Genomic DNA, 23,135 nt, shown 5'->3' on the forward strand with positions numbered 1-23,135 from the left:
CATATTTGCATATTTCCGTTAGGGAAGTGCACGTGTGCAAAAACTCATTTCGCCTTTGCGCTCCTAAACAACGCGACAAAAAAAACTTGCCACATCTTAGTCTACAAAACTCAGTCCACTCTGTTCATAACATATTTTAGTTTTGGGAACATAAAACTGTACTGAGATCAAATGTTTCATCAATAAGTAAAGTTGCATCTCGTTCAATCTTCTCCCACTGCCGGCCACTGGAATTCCTCCCACTACAATGTTTACTAGTGAGTAGAAAGGCGAAGTGAATGCTTCACATTTATACATCCGGTGAAATATATGTCTCTTTGTTCGATCTGTGGTTAGAGCGGTCACTCGACTATCGTGTAATAATAATAGATCATCTTTGCACACAGTCTCTGCGCGTGACCAAGAAACACAACAACCTTGCGCTTCCGGGGCACAGTTTAATTTATCATATGAAATGGAAGGACTCAAATGATTATAGTAAAATGCCATAATCACTCACGTCGATAATTAATTAATAGCTTGTATTGGAAAATATTGAAGCGTTGGAAAGTAAATTAATTCATTATATGGTAAGTATATCCCAGAAGAATAACACATGCATTGTACTAGGCTATATAATTTGAGTAGAAATAGGTCTATGATTTACATAGGGTACAGAAGTATTAATATCAAATTAATGTAATCAGAGGAGCATTTTGGATAATGCAACACTTGCCCGGGACAAGTGCGCGTGCACATCGTGAATACCTTAGATCAGCTGATCACTGTAAACATAGATGTGTGACACGCTCGCAGTTGGCACTTATCAATTGTCGTTGTAATTAAAGGCTGAAATGCAGGATGCTTGATGCAGTTCCCAACTATGTGGCCTGCTGATCTGACTTGTGATGTAGTTAGTTTATGCGTATTGCGAAACACTTTCACCCGAGAGCGCACAAAACAGGAAGAGTTCCAACCGAGGGATTAGAAAATCACATGCTAATGGTAACCTAGCTTACTTCTGAAGAAGTTGAGCAGCAAAGACTGCGAAAACAATCCCCCGGCTGAAGGACACCCCCAGAACGATTTTTACGGTTAGTTCATATTTTGTTTTTCTTTGAATTGTTTGTCTTTCATTACATGTCTTCATGTTTGTGGCCAGTGTTGGTGTTAATAGTCCTAAAGTAGCCAATAATGTTCTAAAACTATCTGGGTCGTATTTAGGCAAAACGTGTCACTTCGTTCATAAACGTTGTCTCCGTACTGAACACGACCCCTTGACCTTTCAAGCTCATTCACGATTTATGTAAATTACGGAATTAATCCTATCATCAGTAATGTTTGTTCACAAATATCTATTTGTCTTTTAAGGTTGCCCAATGTATGACGTGATGAAAAAAATGTGGTCTTCATGTGGGGAGTTTATTTCCCCAATATCTTGTCCTCTTGCAAACATCATGATGTTGTAGCCTAAACATTTCAGATAACATTTCAAACACGTCCCATTGGCTACTCCAATCAAATTGACTCATCTAGGCGTTTTGTCTATCAAACACCTGTGATAATTTCAGGACATTTGAAATCGGCTACTTAGTCACATACTTAGTTTTGCTAAGTAATGGCTTCTCATCAAGGATGTCACAAGATAGTCCAATGTTTTTTTTCATTTCTAGAATGTTACATTTACCAGTGGTGAGATGGCTCAAAACCAGGGGATGACAGAAATAATAATATGCGTTTTATTTTTACATTGTTGGTTTAAATTTTTTTTTTAACTGTAAGCCTAGAAGCATGATTGCTGAATTGCTGCATAGTAGGTTCTGAAATTGACACCCTTTATGAAGGTGAGTGAAAATGACTGTAAAATATATCATTAAAATACTGAATTATATTGTATGCTAAATTATTTTATTCTAATGAATACACTTGCTCATAGACAAAAACATTTTTTAACACTTGGGTCAAAATGATTGACACCCCTGTTTTCAATTCCTCACCTTGCGAGGATAATGGCAATGAGCTTTTTTCTAAAATGTTTTATGAGTTGGAAAATATATTGGGAGGGATCTTAGACTATTCCTCAATACAGAATCCTTCCAGATCCTTGATATCCTTGTCTACTTATGGACTGCCATCTTCAGTTCAAACCACAGGTTATCAATGCGTTTCATGTCCGGAGACTGAGATGGCTCTTGCAAAATGTGGATTTTTGTGGCCAATTAACCATTTAAAAATGGCACCATAACATCAGAGATCCATCACCATATTTTACAGTAGGTATGGGGTTCTTTTCTGCTCACGCATTCACATTTCGACGCCAAATCCACCACTGGTGTTTGTGACCAATGAGCTCTATTTATCATGTCATCCAACAAATGTAAATGCCTGCCGTTTGCTGAATGGCCTTGGCACTTGGATTGGAACCGGTGCTTTGGTCAGAAGACATGAATATAGAGCTCTTTGGCCACGTACACCAGTGGTGGGTTTGGCATCGAAATGAAAATGCATAAGCAGAAAAGATCCCCATAAGCCTAACTACTGTAAAATATGGTGCTGTATCTTTGATGTTATGGGGCTATCTTGCTTACACGGGTCCAGGGGCCCTTGTTAAGGTCAACGGCATTATGAACTTTACCCAGTACCAGGACATTTTAACCCAAAACAGGTTGCCCCTGCCGGGAGGCTGAAACTTGGCCGTAAGTGGATCTTCCAGTGAGACAATAACTCCAAGCACTCATCAAAATCCACAAAGAAATTGTTAATGGCCATCTCATATTCCAGACTTGAACACCATTGAAAACATTTGCTTTGAATTGAAGAGGGCAGTCTATAAGTGCAGACAAGGGATCTCAAGGATATGGCAGAATGGCATAAGATCCCTCCCAATCTGTTCTCCAACTCATTAAACATCTTATAAAAAGACTGCTATCCTTTTAAGTTGAGGTATTGAAAGTAGAGGGCAACCGATTTTAATCAGAATGGCCGATTTTTTTAAATTTATTTATTTAACAATCGGTAATCAGCATTTTTGGACACCGATCATGGCCGATTACATTGCGTGGCAGGCTAACTACCTGTTATGCGAGTGCAGCAAGGAACCAAGGTAAGGTGCTAGCTAGCATTAAACATATTTATTTGTTAATTTTTAATTTTACCTTTTATTTAACCAGGCAAGTCAGTTAAGAACAAATTCTTATTTACAATGATGGCCTGGGTTAACTGTGGGTTAACTGCCTTGTTCAGGGGCAGAACGACAGATTTGTACCTTGTCAGCTCGGGGGTTTGAACTTGCAACCTTCCAGTTACTAGTCCAACGCTCTAACCACTAGACTACCCTGCCGCCCCAAATATCTTATAAAGAACAATCAATCTTAACATAATCACTAGTTAACTACACATTGTTAATGATATTATTAGTTCATCTAGCTTGTCCTGCTTTACAGTGCCTGTTAACTTATCATTGAATCACAGCCTACTTCGCCAAATGGGTGATTTAACAAGTGCATTCACAAAAAAAGCACTGTCGTTGCACAAAAGTGTACCTAACCATAAACATCAACACCTTTCTTAAAATCAATACACAAGTGTAAATATATTTAATATTAGTTAATATTGCCTGCTAACATGAATTTATTTTAACTAGGGAAATTGTGTCACTTCTCTTGCGTTCTGTGCAACAGAGTCAGGGTATATGCAGCAGTTTGGGGCGCCTGGCTCGTTGTGAACTAATTTGCCAGAATTTTACGTAATTATGACATAACATTGAAGGTTGTGCAATGTAACAACAATATTTAGACTTATGGATGCCACCCGTTAGATAAAATACGGAACGGTTCCGTATTTCACTGAAAGAATAAACGTTTTGTTTTCTAAATGATAGTTTCCGGATTTGACCATAATAATGACCTAAGGCTCGTATTTCTGTGTGTTATTATAATTAAGTCTATGATTTGATAGAGCAGTCTGACTGAGCGGTGGTAGGCAGTAGCAGGCACGTAAGCATTCATTCAAACAGCACTTTACTGCGTTTGCCAGCAGCTCTTTGCAATGCTTGAAGCGATGTTTATGAATTCAAGCCTATCAACTCCCGAGATTAGGCTGGCAATACTAAAGTACCTATTAGAACATCCAATAGTCAAAGGTATATGAAATACAAATGGTATAGAGAGAAATAGTCCTATTAATAACTACAACCTAAAACTTCTTACCTGGGAATATTGAAGACTCATGTTAAAAGGTACCACCTGCTTTCATATGTTCTCATGTTCTGAGCAAGGAACTTTAAACGTTATCTTTTTTACATGGCACATATTGCACTTTTACTTTCTTCTCCAACACTTTTGTTTTTGCATTATTTAAACCAAATTGAACATGTTTCATTATTTATGAGACTAAATTGATATTATTGATGTATTATATTAAGTTAAAATAAGTGTTCATTCAGTATTGTTGTAATTGTCATTATTTTATATATATAAATTGTCCGACTTGAATCGGTATCAGCATTTTTTGGTCCTCCAATTATCGGTATTGGCGTTGAAAAATCATAATCGGTCAACCTCTAATTGAAAGGTATTGAAAACAGGGCTGTCAATCATTTTGGCTCCTACCTTTTTGAGGAAAAAAATATTACTTTTTAAACTAAATCTAATTCTTTGAGCAATTGTATTAGTATAAAATATTATAATTTCCCAAATGTTTTGAACATACAATATAGCTCAGTATATGAATTATTTATTTTATACAGTCATTTATTTCTCATGTTTATCAAGGGTGTCAATTTTTGACCCCACTGTATGTACACATAGGAATCATAGGCAAATCTGTTTGCATGCTCCTACTGCAACTTTCCTATTTCATTCAATAAAGAAATAATTGTATGTCATATTTCAGCAGAGTATATGAAACAAGATTTTTATAGCCACATCCCACCCTGGTGCATCCCAGACATGTTATTTGTGGTGTACGATAAGGAAACTGTATGCTTACCATTTTTCTTGCAGGGCTAGTGCGGTGACGGAAACCTTTTCAATTTGTGTTGTTTCCTTGTCCACTTAGGTGATTTCCACTTACATCTTTCATTTAGGAATGTTCCTTACCTTTTAAACCAAATAGGCCTTACAATGCATTAGGTAGTCTACATGTGTCTACATGAACTAGACACATTTTTGTCCATGATTAAAGCACAAGTTATTTCCATCTTGAGAGTAACAATGTGTACTGTATGTATGGTGCTGCTGTCTGGTTGCTGAAAAAGCCTAGATAATGAATTTCTCGCACTGTTGTAGAGAAGCTACATTTGACAGAAGTGAAACTGACCACCTTACATTTTTCATTTACTGTATGATCTCAATTAGTACTAGAGTAGATGTGATTTTCATTTGTTTGGTTGAATGTGCAATGTATATTAGGATTAGTAGCCTAAATCTTAGTCTTTCAGTGCTGTGGTCTTCTTCTTCAGTTATCTATGGAGGATCTGGATCCAGAAGACCAGTTTCTGCGTCATGCCAGAAATGGGAATCTTGCAGGCATCCAGAAGCTTCTCATGTCCAAGATTAAAGAAGAGGCCAACCTCAACATCAACTGCAAAGGTAACATGAAGTAGTTGCTTGCTGCTGGTCAGTTATTTGAACGAGTGAAGCTCTTTATTAGTATACTACAGTATTGAGGAATTTGAGTGTATCTAATCTATTTCCATTGTTGGTCTAGAAAAAGGGTTTAGCTAACTTTAGGCCCAAGGGCATAACCCTGCAGGATGGTTACACTTACTGTTACACTTACTGTTATCTATCTACACAGGAATGCTAGGCAGAAATTTGAGTGTCTAATCTGTCCTCAGGTAAGAGTAAGTCTAACCTGGGATGGACGCCTCTCCACCTGGCCTGTTACTTTGGACACAGAGCAGTGGTGGAGGAATTACTCAAGGTACAGTAAGAAGCGTCTATTTTTAATTAAGAGATGGATGATTGTTTAAAACATATATATTTATAGAATTAATGTGTGCGCGTGTGTTGGATATTCCCTGCAGGCAGGAGCAGATGTTAATTTGCCCAATAATGTAGGAGACACACCACTGCACAAAGCTGCCTTCACCGGAAGAAAGGTGCCAAATTGTACAAAACATTTTGACGTCTGTCTGTCTTTATTTGAGTTTATTTTTCATTTTATATGCATGTTTGACTTTTTGATATTCACTGTTGAATTCCATGCATGTGTTTATTCATTCACTCAACCAGTAACTCAAGTATGCATTGTTCAGGAGGTTGTCATGCTGCTGCTAAGCTATGATGCATGTGCCACTGTCATCAATGGAACAGCACAGATTCCTAAAGATGTCACTCAGAATGGGGATATCAAAAACATGCTGGGAGGTAAGTGAATGTTCATAACATATTAATAACAGTGTAATATGTCAACTATTCTGAATATGTTATCAACTTATTTTATGTTGGCCAAAAAGAAGCACATTTTACATCATTACATTTAAGTCATTTAGCAGACGCTCTTATCCAGAGCGACTTACAAATTGGTGCATTCACCTTATGACCTCCAGTGGAACAGTAGTGCATCTAAATCTTTTCAGGGGAGGGGTGAGAGGGATTACTTTATCCTATCCTAGGTATTCCTTAAAGAGGTGGGGTTTCAGGTGTCTCCGGAAGGTGGTGATTGACTCCGCTGTCCTGGCGTCGTGAGGGAGTTTGTTCCACCATTGGGGGGCCAGAGCAGCGAACAGTTTTGACTGGGCTGAGCGGGAACTGTACTTCCTCAGTGGTAGGGAGGCGAGCAGGCCAGAGGTGGATGAACGCAGTGCCCTTGTTTGGGTGTAGGGCCTGATCAGAGCCTGGAGGTACTGAGGTGCCGTTCCCCTCACAGCTCCGTAGGCAAGCACCATGGTCTTGTAGCGGATGCGAGCTTCAACTGGAAGCCAGTGGAGGGAGCGGAGGAGCGGGGTGACGTGAGAGAACTTGGGAAGGTTGAACACCAGACGGGCTGCGGCGTTCTGGATGAGTTGTAGGGGTTTAATGGCACAGGCAGGGAGCCCAGCCAACAGCGAGTTGCAGTAATCCAGACGGGAGATGACAAGTGCCTGGATTAGGACCTGCGCCGCTTCCTGTGTGAGGCAGGGTCGTACTCTGCGGATGTTGTAGAGCATGAACCTACAGGAACGGGCCACCGCCTTGATGTTAGTTGAGAACGACAGGGTGTTGTCCAGGATCACGCCAAGGTTCTTAGCGCTCTGGGAGGAGGACACAATGGAGTTGTCAACCGTGATGGCGAGATCATGGAACGGGCAGTCCTTCCCGGGAGGAAGAGCAGCTCCGTCTTGCCGAGGTTCAGCTTGAGGTGGTGATCCGTCATCCACACGGATATGTCTGCCAGACATGCAGAGATGCGATTCGCCACCTGGTCATCAGAAGGGGAAAGGAGAAGATTAATTGTGTGTCGTCTGCATAGCAATGATAGGAGAGACCATGTGAGGTTATGACAGAGCCAAGTGACTTGGTGTATAGCGAGAATAGGAGAGGGCCTAGAACAGAGCCCTGGGGACACCAGTGGTGAGAGCACGTGGTGTGGAGAGACGGATTCTCGCCACGCCACCTGGTAGGAGCGACCTGTCAGGTAGGACGCAACCAAGCGTGGGCCGCGCCGGAGATGCCCAACTCGGAGAGGGTGGAGAGGAGGATCTGATGGTTCACAGTATCGAAGGCAGCCGATAGGTCTAGAAGGATGAGAGCAGAGGAGAGAGAGTTAGCTTTAGCAGTGCGGAGCGCCTCCGTGATACAGAGAAGAGCAGTCTCAGTTGAATGACTAGTCTTGAAACCTGACTGATTTGGATCAAGAAGGTCATTCTGAGAGAGATAGCGGGAGAGCTGGCCAAGGACGGCACGTTCAAGAGTTTTGGAGAGAAAAGAAAGAAGGGATACTGGTCTGTAGTTGTTGACATCGGAGGGATCGAGTGTAGGTTTTTTCAGAAGGGGTGCAACTCTCGCTCTCTTGAAGACGGAAGGGACGTAGCCAGCGGTCAGGGATGAGTTGATGAGCGAGGTGAGGTAAGGGAGGAGGTCTCCGGAAATGGTCTGGAGAAGAGAGGAGGGGATAGGGTCAAGCGGGCAGGTTGTAGGGCGGCCGGCCGTCACAAGACGCGAGATTTCATCTGGAGAGAGAGAGGGGAGAAAGAGGTCAGAGCACAGGGTAGGGCAGTGTGAGCAGAACCAGCGGTGCCTGAATCAGTGTTTGTTACAAATCTTTGAGTCAATTATAGCATGAATTCTTTCTCAATCCATTCAGCGGCGGAGAGGACAGAGGAGCGAAAACTAGAAGAAGAGCTTTTAGACGCAGCGAGAGAAGGAGACCTTTCGACCCTGTCACAGCTGGTGAGCGCTTGACTCGTGTTCAATACAAAGTTTGGGTCCACGCAAAATCTGTTACTTTACCAATTTCGAAATAATAACTTTTCTCTCAGTGTATGATAAGAAACATATCCTTCTCGGTTTTGTCTTTTTACCCAACAGGCTCTCTTTGTCACTCTTGTTTTAGCTTAACAGGAAAAAGCCTCCAGACATGAACTGCTGTGATCTCTTGGGTAACACCCCACTGCACTGCGCTGCCTACCGTGGTCAGAAGCTATGTGCCCTGAAACTGCTAAAGAAGGGTGCTAGCCCCAACATCAAGAACAAAAATGGTATAGATGGGCTCAGTCAGTAAATGAAAGGTTACATACTTAGAAGTTTCATGTTGGTTATTGTAACATCCGTGCCAGTGTTCTGGTATAGTTTTCTGTATAATGATTCCTTTTCTTTGACTTGTGCACAGATCAGACTGTGTTTGACCTTGCAAACAACACAGAGATAAAGCAGATTCTGGAAAGCAATATTCATAAAGTGAGTGTTTTGTTATGTAAGAAAATGATTGAAGTCGGACTTGACCGCACATTATGTTGTTGGAGAAAGCAACCATTACAAATGTTGTCTCTAAACTTGTCTCTCAAAGGGTATGACTCACCATGTCCAGATGTTTGAAGGAGCCCTTTGGAAGGTACAGTTGTTTGCAGATAAATCCACTATTTTCACTGTCATGTTGTCAACATTGAAAAGCTTATTATCACTTGATAACATTTTCATGTACATGATTGATGACTTATAAACACAAACTTGTCCTGACCCTTCTGTCAGAGTTCCCGGTTTTTAGGCTGGCGTTCCTACTGGGTGGTCCTCCAAGATGGGGTTCTGTCCTGGTACTCTAAACAGTAGGTGCTCTCTCCTTCCTTAGACACAAGCTTGGTCATTTGAACCTCTTCCTGATGTTCTATGATTGGTACAATAATTTCTACATCTTAAGTTAGATTCAACTGCTAAAGGACACACTTGACCCACACTAGAATCTTACACCTATTCGTTCATTCTCTCTCTCTCATCCAACCTAAGGTTGGATGCAGCTGCCAATGTCCGAAGACAAGGCTGTAAGCCCCTGACCCAAGCCCATTGTTTGGTAGGCCTGGATTGTTTGTTCTCTCATCAGATTTAACATGGTGACAGTATTTACTGGAATATTAGGGTAGAATATGACTGTTTTACCATTTATTTTTCAGATCAAAGCTAGAGACAACTGCTTTTTCACACTCAAGTGCTTTGATGACAGTGTGCATCATTTCAAAGTGTCCCCCAAGAATGACCCTGAGGCAACAAGAAAAGTGAGATATAGTTTGTTTTACTGAATTATTACTGTACAGTGCAATCGAAGTATTCAGACCTCTTGACTTTTTCCACATTTTGTTACATTACAGCCTTATTCTAAAATTGCTGAAATAGTTTTCCCCCTCATCAATCTACACACACTATCCCATAAAGACAAAGCAAAAACTGATTTTTAGAAAAAAAAATCATATGTATATAGCAAAAAAAAGAACTGAAATGTTACATTTACATAAGTATTAAGACCCTTTACTCAGTACTTTGTTGAAGCACCTTTAGCAGCGATTACAGCCTTGAGTCTTCTTGGGGTATGACACTACAAGCTTGGCACACCTGTATTTGGGGTTTCTCCCATTCCTCTCTGCAGATGATCTCAAGATCTGCCAGGTTGGATGGGGAGTGTCGGTACACAGCTATTTTCAGGTCTCCAGAAAGTCCGGGCTCTGGCTGGGCCATTCAAGGACACTCAGAGACTTGTCCCGAAGACACTCCTGCGTTGTCTTGGCTGTGTACTTACGGTCATTGTCCTGTTGGAAGGTGAACCTTTGCCCCCAGACTGAGGTCCTGAGTGCTCTGGAGAAGGTTTTCATCAAGTATCTCTCTGTACTTTGTTCCGTTCATCTTTCCCTCGATCCTTACAAGACATCCAGTCCCTGCCGCTGAAAAGCATCTCCACAGCAAGATGCTGCCACCACCATGCTTCACCGTAGGGATGGCGCCAGGTTTCCTCCAGATGTGACGCTTGGCGTTCAGGCCAAAAATGTGGTTTTATCAGACCAGAGAATCTTGTTTCTCATGGTCTGAATCTTTTCGGGACCTGTTGGCAAACTCCAAGCGGGCTGTCATGTGCCTTTTACTGAGGAGTGGCTTCTGTTTGGCCACTCTACCATAAAGGCCTGATTTGTGGAGTGCTGCAGAGATGGTTGTCCTTCTGGAAGGTTCTCCCATCTCCACAGAGGAACTCTGGAGCTCTGTCAGAGTGACCATTGGTCACCTCCCTGACCAAGGCACTTCTCCGATTACTCAGTTTGGTGGGGCAGCCAGCTCTAGGAAGAGTCTTGGTGGTTCCAAACTTCTTCCATTTAAGAATGATGGAGGCCACTGTGTTCTTGGGGAGCTTCAATGCTGCAGAATGTTTTTGGTACCCTTCCCAAGATCTGTGGCTCGACACAATCCTGTCTCGGGGGCTCTACATACAATTCCTTTGACCTCATGGCTTGGCTTTTGCTCTGACATGCACTGTCACCTGTGGGACCTTATATAGACAGGTGTGTGCCTTTCCAAATCATGACCAATCTATTTGTAGAAACATCTCAAGGATGATCAATGGAAACAGGATGCACCTGATTTCAATTTTAAGTCTCATAGCAAAGTGTCTGAATACTTATGTAAATGAGGTACGGTACATTTTTTTTTTAAATGTGCAAAAAAATATCTTAACCTGTTTTTGATGTGTCATTATGGCATATTGTGTGTAGTAATTTAATACATTTTAGAATAAGGCTGTAACGTAACAATGTAGAAAAAGGGAAGGGGTCTGAATACTTCCCAAATATCATCAATATTGCTTTTCATTGCTTTCATAAGTTAAATAAAATGTTCCTTATTTTTTTCAAACAAAAACATTGTGTTAAAATAAAAACAGCTTACATTTGAATAAACCTACAAACAGTCTGACATACGCGCAGACAACAAATGACGCTATTCTCATAACCTAATTTTCCCCCTGTCATAAGTCATGTGAGAGCCCAATTATTAGCCTAAGAGCAGAACATGCAGCAGCACAGTGTACTTAAGTCCATCGTGCAGCTCAGATGAGTGCATGTTTGTTCTGTCCTACAGAGGTGGATGGATGCTATGGAGGAACACTCTGCCTACAGTACACACTACTGCTCTCAGGATCAGGGCAGCGAGGAGGATGAGGAAGAAGTCTTGAGTGTGGGAGAGCTGACGGAATCATTACAGGTAAAATACCAGTCTACAACCTGTTTATCTGATGGTTGCTTTTGTCTCTTGCTGTCTCTCCTCACATCTCCATCCTCCTCTCATGGTCAAAATGTAAATTCTCCTTCTGCAATTTTTTAAAATTACATGTAATGGGTAATCTTAAGATCCTTAATATTCACAGTTAACGCTAGCGTACCTGTAGACTTCCGGTCATTGCGCTAACCTTAGTTAGCATTGGCTGGCGACACTTCCTTCATACTGCATGCAGAGACATACAAATGTTTCAGTATGCCTTTAAGTATGGTTGTCATGCGTTTCCCCTCTTCTTTCTTTCGCCTCCTCTCTGGCAGTCAGCTGAAGCTTGTCACCAGAAGCTGGAGAAGGAGGTTGGAGCATTCCTCTCCTTGGTGAAAGAAGATGGACTTGCTGACAGTAAAGCCTTTTCTTTCATAGGAACTCCATTGCCACAGACATGTAGTACAATACCCTCATTCATTGCATAAATGTCAAATGTAATTGCACTTTTCATTGTATTTCACTTCCAATAGAAGCTTGTGCCTAAACCAATTGACCCATATTTAGTGTAAGACTAGGAATCAACAATAGCCCTTTAAAATGTAGTCTGAATTCAGCCGACAAGACTTTAGTGGTACATTTTAAGTTACCGTTAAACACTATTTGACTGCTCTCTCAGAACACCACTAAAATGTCCTGTGGTCTTGTTTGTCCCCTCAGAGCTGCCGCCCGTGATGCTGCAGAAGATGAAGGAGGTGTGTGAGCTGTCCAGTGAGACCTACTCTAATCTCAACCACTGCCTCAGCCTCTTCTCCAGACAGGATGGGGTACGTCACTTCACTTCTGTGTCGACTAACTTCGTTGCTCTGCCAATGGACTTTGTTTTTACTACAGATAAGAGCTCACAAAGTCACTTGATTACAGAGGATACACTCTGAGGACAAAGATTCAGAAGTATTTTGCATACACGCAGCCTTACAAAAACGCAAAGTGTCCCATTTCCCAGTGCTATGAGAGTAGAATCTGTGGTTTACAAACATTTGATTTGCACAGAGAGAATCAAGCTGAGTTGAGCTCCAGAATAGGGATGCAGAACATTAGGGATATTAATGAGGCACAATTTGATATGTGTCCACATGCATTTACATCATACTGTACATTATATCTGATGTTTTGACTCGCTAAACATGCAGGAGAGATAAAGTAGAGAATAGATAGGTGTAATACAGGAAAAAAACAAGTCTTGGCTGGTTATGTACAATGTGCAATTGAATTGGCATTTTAGTAAGAGCTTATCTGCATTATTTTACTATTCTCATCCTAACCTATGATTGTGTGGAAAAGGTGAAATGAGCATCCGGGTGTAGGCCTAATAAATGTGTGATCTGGCAGGCAAATGGATTGCTACTGCTATGATGGATTATTCATCTAGATTATCAACCATACTGTGTAGGATGTCACAGCTGTCAGGGGCCAACCATTGTTACCACCTTACAGAGTGTCCCATGGCTTCCCAGATTGTTACTGTGGCGCTAATGTCTATTTCAGCTCAGAATGATGTGTTGTATTATACGTCTCAACGATCACATAATTATAAGTGACTGTGCAATGCATTAGAACTATAATAATTATTTTGACACTGGCCTCCTACATTTTGAGTTGAACTTGTAATATTTGAGCTGTCAAAGAGAGCAATCTCTCCGGCTTCTATCACAGGGTCATGTGGTGAATGTTTTCTGTTGAGTTGTAATTTGAAATACTTGCTACACTGTAATTTAAGGGTTAAATGTAGGAGGAATGTATATGGTGGATTCAATTAACTTCTTGCGTCGAGCCATCCCGGATCCGGGATCGTGAATACAGCCTCAAGCTCATTACCATTACGCAACGTCTGGATAAGAGCGTCTGCTAAATGACTTAAATGTAAATGTTAACTATTCATGAAAATCGCAAATGAAATGAAATTAATCTATTTGCTCTCAAGCTTAGCCTTTTGTTAACAACACTGTCATCTCAGATTTTCAAAATATGCTTTTGAACCATAGCTAAACAGCATTTGTGTAACAGTATTGATAGCCTAGCATCGTATTATGCCTCTCTTTCACCATGCAACATTTTCCACCAAAACCAGAAAAGAATTCAAATAAAATCATTTACCTTTGAAGAACTTCAGATGTTTTCAATGAGGAGACTCTGTTAGATAGCAAATGTTCCGTTTTTACAAAAAATATTATTTGTGTCGACTAATCGCTCCGTTTTGTTCATCACATTTGGGGAGGGAAAAAAAAATATATATTAAGTCATTAAAACGCTAACTTTTTAATATCGACAGAAAATGGCAAACCGATGTTTAGAATCAATCCTCAAGGTGTTTTTCACATATCTATCGACGATAAAATCCATCGTGGCAGTTTACTTTCTCTTCTGAAGAAATGGAACGCGCATGGACCTACAGATTACGCACACAGGACACCGGGCGGGACACCAGGTAAATGTAGTCTCTTATGGTCAATCTTCCAATGATATGCCTACAAACACGTCACAATGCTGCAGACACCTCGGGGAATAGACAGAAACCGCAGGCTCATTCCTGGCGCATTCACAGCCATATAAGGAGACATTGGAACACAGCGCCTTCAGAATCTGGGCCATTTCCTGTATGAAACTTCATCTTGGTTTTGCCTGTTGCATTAGTTCTGGGGCACTCACACATAATATCTTTGCAGTTTTGGAGACGTCAGAGTTTTGTCTTTCCAAGGCTGTCAATTCCATGCATAGTCGAGCATCTTTTCGTGACAAAATATTGCGCTTAAAACGGGCACGTCTTTTTATCCAATAATGACATAGCGCCCCCATAGGTTGAACAGGTTAAGGGTGGATATGAGCCATGGGCTACTAAGTAAGGGGAAAGACAATCGCATGGTTACGGTCACTGTTAAGGGTGGATAGCTGTGGATTAGTGAGGAATGGGGCTGAGGTCAGGTCACACGAAGGAACAGTTTATTACCCATGTCACTTCATTTCCTGCCTAGCAACAAAGATGTAATGTTTATTGAAAAGGAGGAGACTCCACCTAAAGGGGGGATATTAATACTTGTGCTGGTGGGAACATGCATTTGTCTTTTTCAGCTGTTTGACCCATTGGGTGAATAAACTTGGTTTGAGCTTTTGTAGTTGTCCGTTAGGTTCTAAATAAACAGAATAAAAACTAACAGTTCAAACAGTATTGATGAGCAGTGAAGCAGAAGAAGCCATTGCTCCAGCCTCATTCCATAACAGTGGCTTCCAGATGTGGCTCTACAGCCTAGCGGTGCTACCTAGCTTCCCCTTGAGATGACACTACAGCCTAGCGGTGCTACCTAGCTTCCCCTTGAGATGGTCTCTACAGCCTAGCGGTGCTACCTAGCTTCCCCTCGAGATGGGCTCTACAGCCTAGCGGTGCTAACTAGCTTCCCCTTGAGATGGGCTCTATAGCCTAGCGGTGCTACCTAGCTTCCCCTTGAGATGGGCTCTACAGCCTAGCGGTGCTACCTAGCTTCCCCTCGAGATGGGCTCTACAGCCTAGCGGTGCTACCTAGCTTCCCCTTGAGATGGGCTCTACAGCCTGGCGGTGCTAGCTAGATGGCTCTTGGGTGAAGGAGGCTGTGGAGACACTCTACAGTAATGAAGTGACCAGCAGTCATGACCTTGGAAGGTGTTGCTCTCCCATACAATGGTGTACTGTACATGGACCTGAGGGCGAACTATTAATGAGGCACAATTTGATGTGTCCACATGCATTTACATCATACTGTACATTATATCTGCTGTTTTGACTCTCAAACTGTTTGTGTGAGGTGGAAATGCCTAATGTAGTGTTTATTTTTGCCCAAAAGCCCAGATATGTAGAGATTACAAAGAGATGGAAAGAATTTAAGACTAATGATGTGGTAGAATGAAGAGGAGTGTCACTCATTTCTACATGTGTTCATGTGTCATCACTGCCAGATGGTGACGGAAAGATATGCAGTACAGAGATCACTAATCATTTGAGTGGAGAGGGAGGGTGTGTGTGACTAGGCCTACTTCATAGAGGAATAGAGCGTCTGCTAAATGACTACACTTTCAATGTAATAGAGTGCTTTGTGGAGGATTGAACTCACTCTGGTGGATCATGACTGTCTGAAAGTGATTCTCTACAGAACTACATCTGCCATTGCTCAGAGTCACTCTCCAGCTCAAACTACTGGGACGGCAACTGTTACTACTGCTGCTATATGCTACTACAGTACCATCATCTGGTGATTACAACACAGCATCTCCTGATGGGTGATTCTGCTACTGTTATCGTTGCTGCTGGCTCCTCAATAGTGCTCTGTTCTGTGAGCACACAGACGAATGCCAGTATCCCACTGAAGGCCTATCGTATGGGAGAAACGCTTTACCAGCAAAGCATATGGAGGAGGCTACATTTATTGTGAGTTTATTTGCGACTCGAGTTCAGTGAGCTTTGCAGTGATTGTGTTATTGTAGTTGGTTCCTGGTTTGAAGTGTGACTGTTTCACTGTGACTCACTGCTACTGCATCTTTTGGTTGTAAATGTTGTTTAAGTATGATAACCAGGATGATACTGCCATATATATAACTTTACATGTGTTTGGGAATCAGCAATGTTATTGCAGTGTTACAAGGACTAACGATGGACAAACATTTTGCATGATTTTGTAAATGAAATCTGTCGTTTCATTACTTCAGTTTGGATTTTTTTATCTTTATTGGTGAACCCTCACCAAAGCAAGGTATAATAATATCATAAGCTTCCTGGTTATCATATGATGTTGAATATGCTATTTATAAGTATACTGAAGTTGCACAGGATGTGACTCTGATTATTGCATAATCTCTCGTTATAAAACTGTTGAGCAGATTGGTCCTAAAGTAGTTACTTACTGCCTGTGCTGTTGCTGTTAATTAATCCATTCCATTCAGGCTGTTAGTTTTTGACATTGAATGAGATGTTTCAGTGGATCTTAGTGGAGGCCAAGACAGAATTCTACCAAGTCCTCAGAGACATCTTGCTGTTTGTCTATATGCTACCTTACGTTATCTGTCTGCTTCCTCTCCCATCAATTTCCAGCCTTGGTTACAGTTGAGCTGTACTCTAATTCACTGTGGTGTGTGTGTGTGTGTGTGTGTGTGTGTGTGTGTGTGTGTGTGTGTGTGTATCTACCTTCGACTTTGAGTTGCCCTCACCAGAAACTCTATCCTTGCTGTCTCTTGAAATGTATTTCAATTTTTAGGCTCATATCTGGCTTTATGCAGAGAAGTACCAGCCAAGCCACAGTGTTTCAATGGATCCAAAAATTCAGTTTTTGGAAAGGAGAAGTTGTATGGTCATGAGGTATATTTTAGGTATAGACCTTTTTTTTGGAATGTAAACAATAACAAACTAATAATAACAAACTAAAACGCCCGTCCCCACTCTACATCCGGGGATAGCTATCTCCCCCAGAGAACGCAACATGTCAAATGCACGTTACAAGCAGAAAAGTAAACAGTCTACTTAGAAAAAATGGAAAAGCGGGGTTACATGTAGCCTAGTCAGTGTATGGAGGAGGCGGAGCTAGCCAGACACTTCAGAAGATGTGGGCTACTTGGCCTGGATAGTGGTGAGATTGCAGTTAGTATTCCATTTAACCCATCTTCAAATGTATAATTGTAGCTCTCATTGCAGCGCTCTCATTTGTTGACAAAGTAAACATGTTAAAATGTGATTGTGGTCATTTGAGACTAATAATCTTTCACAATAAACAAGTAATTCACATGAATACTCAGTAATAATAGGCATAGTAATGAACTAAACGTTTTTGTTCTGAAGATGCAGAATAATTTACATAGCACAATTAAATAGTATCCAAATATAGTGTAATGGCAGTGTAGTACAATACAAGGAATCCATCCATGTACAGTGCTGCAGTAGAGACCACAGCAGTGTGAGTGTAGAGATCTTGAGTCTTCTTGTGAGAAGAACAGAATATATACTTTATTGTCCACTGGTTAGAATGGAAATGTGTCTTCTGCTTTTCCCAACACCCTGCAGTGCAGCACCCCTAGGGGGGTGTTTAAGTGCCTTTCTCAAGGACACAATGGCAGGAGATGGTACAAGGAATCCTTCCAGCTGCCAGTTCAATTTCATACCCATTTTTTTGTCATCCTGGGCTTGAACCATTGTAGTCATGGCACCACACTTATTCATTGCCCCTGTAGTAGTCTAGCCATAGAGCAGTGTTTCCTGGTCCTTTTTGTTTTTGCCTTACCACTACACATCTGTTTCAAATCATCAACACTAGATATGTTAATCATTTGAATTGGCTGTGTAGTGTTAAGCCAAACATAATAAGGTGCACCCCTTTGGGTCCCCGGGACCAGGATTGAGAGACCGAGGTTGGTGAGGTAGACCAGCAGCTGGAAAGTTGCTGGTTTAAGCCCTAGCCCGGGCAACACAAACATGGGAATGGAACTGAACTGTAGTAGTAGAGACATTAGGCTTATTATTATGGGCTAGCATATCAATATATCTAGCTAGCTACAGTGTCTTAACGTTAAGCCTAATACTATACAATAATGTAGCCAAGTCCTCTATAATACTTAGTTAGTTAGTGCAAGGTCCATTACTGGGTTAACTTGACAAGCCACCCCATCAGCTTTGTGGGTAAAAAGCTACAGCTATATCAGTTGTTTGCACAGAACGCAGCTATGGTAGCTTAGCAACAATACATGGATGTAGCTATTATTGTCTCACATAATTAGCTATTCAAATGTTAGCTAGCTACTGGCTAACTAGATAGAGATGTTACAGCAACCCACAATCACATTTATTTTCCTGTTGCACAAAGTTATTTTTGGGTGGCATAGACTGCTTTAGCTAGGCCTTCAGACACTTAGTGGAAAACTTATAGCTAGCATATTAGCTAATCAAATAACACGTTTACGTTACCTGAAGTGAAATGTAGCCAGACCTTCATAGCAGTGATCCACGCACGTTGTCCTGTTTTTAACAAACCCCGCACTTGACCCTTATACCTCAGTGTTCGCTACCTTTTAGTAGCGAAAGCTAGCTAGCAAAAACTTTCACAGGTCGGAGTGCAAATGACACATTTGGGACACAGAAAAGGGGAGAGGAAGGGGAGCTAGCTACATGTTGACGGCTCTCACTACAATCAAAACTAAACAAACTTGTGCCACTCAACAGGAAGTGGTCGGGGGCCAGGGTTCAACAATCAACAGTTATAGAAAAGTATATTTTTATGTATTGTATTTTCACAAAAGAATACAAATGTCTAATTGGCCATTTCCTTGCCTATTGTGATCATCTGATCATCTCTGTTCCATGAGGGTCATGTTCTCTGGACAGCCATTTGAGATGGCAGGCTTCAGGCACCTGTCCTCTACTACAACCAAACATGTCTTGTTCCTCTCAACACTGCTTCACTCTAGCCCTGTGATGTCTGTCTGCTGATCTGAGCACAGTAATAAGAGTGATCAGTTAGTTGCTAATCTTGTAGTCTTTACAGACCTACACAATATAGGTCCTCTCATCCGTACAGAGATCTCTGCTGATATCTATACTGTATTCCCTGTATACTGTAACTTGCTTTTCGGTGTTGATATTTGTAGGCCATGACGTGCCATCAAACATATACTGTATGATTATTAATTATTGTGTCTGTGGTTCAGGTGCGCAGTCTGAAATTGGAGCAGGAGGTGGAGAAGAATAAGATCCTGTCTGAAGCGTTACAGACTCTGGCTACAGAGCACCACGAACTTGAGCAGTCCGTTGTCACAGGCTCTTCTCCACAGGGCGCGCTCAGTGAGGATGACTTCCACGACGCTGTGTCTGGTGAGTATGGCTTGTTTTTATTTACAATCGGATTGACTTAAAGTGAGAGAACTTGCCTCACCTGTTTGACACTGATTATTTTCTTGATGCCTTTAGCTGTTCATGTATTTTATGATCTTTTGTGTTTACATGTTGTGCTAAGATGACTTGCTTGTTTGAATGTAGTGTGTGCACCAATTTAGTTGCAGTTGAGCAATGCCTACATTCCTACAATATAGTATTCAACTTTGAAAATGCCTATAACAGTCCTTTACAAGATGGCCTGTGATGATGTTTAGGATGATTTTTGTAATGATCGATTGACCGATGCCTTCATCTGTTGGTTCAGGGCACTTTAAATGCAACTCGATCCAGAGATTAGGTTTCTCCCCTCAGGGCTTTAGGGAGGCTCAGGGAAAAGTGTCAGTTGCCGATAGCGACATGCAGTCCTTCATAGCGCTGTCCCTCATATTTCTAGTCCCTGTCTTTACAACATGCCTGCTTATACCTTTCCCTCTCAGACTCTGAATCGGAGCACTCTCTGAGCGGCTTTGAGACGGTGGCCAGCCATTCATTCGACGAGGAAGGCTCTGTCCTGTTCAGCAGCGAGCGCAGCAGCCCCACCAACATGTCTCGAGAGGATCACCATCAGGATGAGTCCCAACCCAATGGGACCGTGAGGCACAGGTGAGCTGAGCCCCCCTGACACACCCCTCCTACCCACCCAGCTTCTATCCCATCCACCCTACATCCAAGCACACACAGACAGGCGTCCTGTTTACATTACACAGCTGTTTTTACTGGAAGGTAGAAGCTTCCGATTTGGATTGAACATGGAAAGAAAAGTCACTTTGCCTCTGCACAATACCTTAACTTTTAAGTCATATTTTTGTTTGTTAATGAACATTTTGTCCCTGACTATCCATTTGAGAGAAAGCCTTTCTGTAAAAAATACAGAGGTGGAGTTTCTTCCAGGTCCTGAAGCTAAGTCTTGTTCTTTACCTTACTGCTTGTTTACTTGTGTTCCTAGACTGCCAGGATCATACCTATGGGTTATTTTGAGGGTTTTCCCTGTTCCTGCCAAGTCAGTCAGCGTGAATAATTTAGCGAGCCGTCCAGGCAGGAGAAAGGCTCTCCATTGAGAAGGCCGAGCAATGTGTAGGACCAGTTAAACATTGAGGTCACAATGTAATGCAGTAATCGGAACTCGGTAGAATCCTATGTTCACTGGTCCCTTCAGTCTGGAGGCTGATCAGGGTATAGGAGTGGAGGGCAGGTTTTTAGGATGGCCATTAATTTGATTGCTTTTTCCACTCTGTGTCATTCAGTGTCTCAAAGAAAGAAACATGAAAAAACAAAAACCTGTGGTGGTTGAAATAGCCAAACTCAACCAGACTGGCAGTTAGGAAGTTAATTAAATAGCATATTCACTAAATGGGATGTGTGAACTAGAGTATCCACATGTTTTTATCTTCTTCCGCTGTCTTTGTGTGAGCAAGAATTCATGTTGAATGTAGGTGTTCATATGAATGTACATGTGTCGGTCAAATTACTCTAACCATAAATAGAGTAGCAGTGAAGGTCTCAAGGAGCAGATATTTCCATGGCTGGCTACTGGACACCTTGTATAGGGGTGTTGATTGTAGACCTGGGCCTTAGTCCAATAGTCTGCTCTGCATGTGCCTGAAACAAAACTGAAGGCTTTTGTTGCACTCAGCAGACTATATTGTCCTGAATAAGATATGACTCCTGCGTTAGTGATATAGCATCTGTTACACGTCTAATCCAATGAAACGCAGATCACTGTACCATAAGGGTAGATTCAAAGTCAACAGAGCGCACAGTGTCATTTGTACATTTACCTTTTATGTGTGTGTGTGTGTATGATGTCCCTCACTCCAGAACAAGTTTACCAGCACCCATGTTCTCCAGAAATGACTTAAGCATCTGGAGTATCCTGAGGAAATGCATTGGCATGGTGAGCTACCAACCGGCATTCTGCTTTATTGTGGCCATAATAGTCCCTGTATTAAGCTCAGTCAGTCCTATACTGATGTTTTGTTCAGTAAGTAACGTACATCTATACAACTGTGTGTCTTTTCTTGGGCTACCGCTGAGAGCATGTCATAATCCTGATGTGGAATGTGGTTCAGTAGCCGGGGAGGGTAATCAACTAAATAAAATCCAGAAAATCACTGTAGGATTTTTAATGAATTTATTTGCAAATTATGGTGGAAAATAAGTATTTGGTCACCTACAAACAAGCAATATTTCTGGCTCACACAGACCTGTAACTTCTTCTAGAGGCTCCTCTGTCCTCTACTCGTTACCTGTATTAATGGCACCTGTTTGAACTTGTTATCAGTATAAAAGACACCTGTCCACAACCTAAAACAGTCACACTCCAAACTCTACTATGGCCAAGACCAAAGAGCTGTCAAAGGACACCAGAAACAAAATTGTAGACCTGCACCAGACTGGGAAGACTGAATCTGCAATAGGTAAGCAGCTTGGTTTGAAGAAATGAACTGGGAGCAATTATTAGGAAATGGAAGACATACAAGACCACTGATAATCTCCCTCGATCTGGGGCTTCACGCAAGATCTCAACCCGTGGGGTCAAAATGATCACAAGAACGGTGAGCAAAAATCCCAGAACCACAAGGGGGACCTAGTGAATGACCTGCAGAGAGCTGGGACCAAAGTAACAAAGCCTACCATCAGTAACACACTACGCTGCCAGGGACTCAAATCCTGCAGTGCTAGACGTGTCCCCCTGCTTAAGCCAGTACATGTCCAGGCCCATCTGAAGTTTGCTAGAGAGCATTTGGATGATCCAGAAGAAGATTGGGAGAATGTCATATGGTCAGATGAAACCAAAATAGAACTTTTTGGTAAAAACTCAACTCGTCGTGTTTGGAGGACAAAGAATGCTGAGTTGCATCCAAAGAACACCATACCTACTGTGAAGCATGGGGGTGGAAACATCATGCTTTGGGGTTTTTCTGCATTGGGACCAGGACGACTGATCCGTGTAAAGGAAAGAATGAATGGGGCCATGTATCGTGAGATTTTGAGTGAAAACCTCCTTCCATCAGCAAGGGCATTGAAGATGAAACGTGGCTGGGTCTTTCAGCATGACAATGATCCCAAACACACCGCCCGGGCAACGAAGGAGTGGCTTCGTAAGAAGCATTTTCAAGGTCCTGGAGTGGCCTAGCCAGTCTCCAGATCTCAACCCCATAGAAAATATTTGGAGGGAGTTGAAAGTCCATGTTGCCCAGCAACAGCCCCAAAACACCACTGCTCTAGAGGAGATCTGCATGGAGGAATGGGCCAAAATACCAGCAACAGTGTGTGAAAACCTTGTGAAGACTTACAGAAAACGTTTGACCTCTGTCATTGCCAACAAAGGGTATATAACAAAGTATTGAGAAACTTTTGTTATTGACCAAATACTTATTTTCCACCATAATTTGGAAATAAATTCATTAAAAATCCTACATTTTGTCTGTCATAGTTGAAGTGTACCTATGATGACAATTACAGGCCTCTCTTATCTTTTTAAGTGAGAGAACTTGCACAATTGGTGGCTGACTAAATACTTTTTTGCCCCACTGTACGTACATACATACATACATACA

The 23,135-nt window shown here is 41.8% G+C and overlaps 1 protein-coding gene across 4 annotated transcripts in view; it reads left to right on the top strand.

Moving 5' to 3' along the window:
- The first annotated feature begins 389 nt into the window (after positions 1-389).
- The window catches only part of osbpl1a (oxysterol binding protein-like 1A), a 28,401-nt gene continuing 5,655 nt past the window's right edge, over positions 390-23,135 (top strand). For 3 of the 4 annotated variants that reach the window (XM_065009040.1, XM_029632657.2, XM_029632658.2), the window contains exons 1-18: positions 390-1,073; positions 5,441-5,570; positions 5,819-5,904; positions 6,008-6,082; positions 6,239-6,350; positions 8,269-8,354; positions 8,518-8,662; positions 8,794-8,861; positions 8,971-9,015; positions 9,153-9,226; positions 9,405-9,468; positions 9,569-9,670; positions 11,514-11,636; positions 11,969-12,050; positions 12,354-12,460; positions 19,350-19,512; positions 20,013-20,178; positions 21,394-21,469. In XM_065009040.1, coding sequence (XP_064865112.1) covers positions 5,447-5,570; positions 5,819-5,904; positions 6,008-6,082; positions 6,239-6,350; positions 8,269-8,354; positions 8,518-8,662; positions 8,794-8,861; positions 8,971-9,015; positions 9,153-9,226; positions 9,405-9,468; positions 9,569-9,670; positions 11,514-11,636; positions 11,969-12,050; positions 12,354-12,460; positions 19,350-19,512; positions 20,013-20,178; positions 21,394-21,469 — 1,698 coding nt within the window. In that variant the 5' untranslated portion in view covers positions 390-1,073; positions 5,441-5,446. Of the gene's footprint in view, positions 1,074-5,440; positions 5,571-5,818; positions 5,905-6,007; positions 6,083-6,238; positions 6,351-8,268; positions 8,355-8,492; positions 8,663-8,793; positions 8,862-8,970; positions 9,016-9,152; positions 9,227-9,404; positions 9,469-9,568; positions 9,671-11,513; positions 11,637-11,968; positions 12,051-12,353; positions 12,461-19,349; positions 19,513-20,012; positions 20,179-21,393; positions 21,470-23,135 lie in introns of those variants that run through there. The other variant, XM_065009041.1, reaches the window with a different exon arrangement.

This window comes from Oncorhynchus nerka, linkage group LG24, assembly GCF_034236695.1.
Source record: "Oncorhynchus nerka isolate Pitt River linkage group LG24, Oner_Uvic_2.0, whole genome shotgun sequence".
Taxonomy (NCBI): domain Eukaryota; kingdom Metazoa; phylum Chordata; class Actinopteri; order Salmoniformes; family Salmonidae; genus Oncorhynchus; species Oncorhynchus nerka.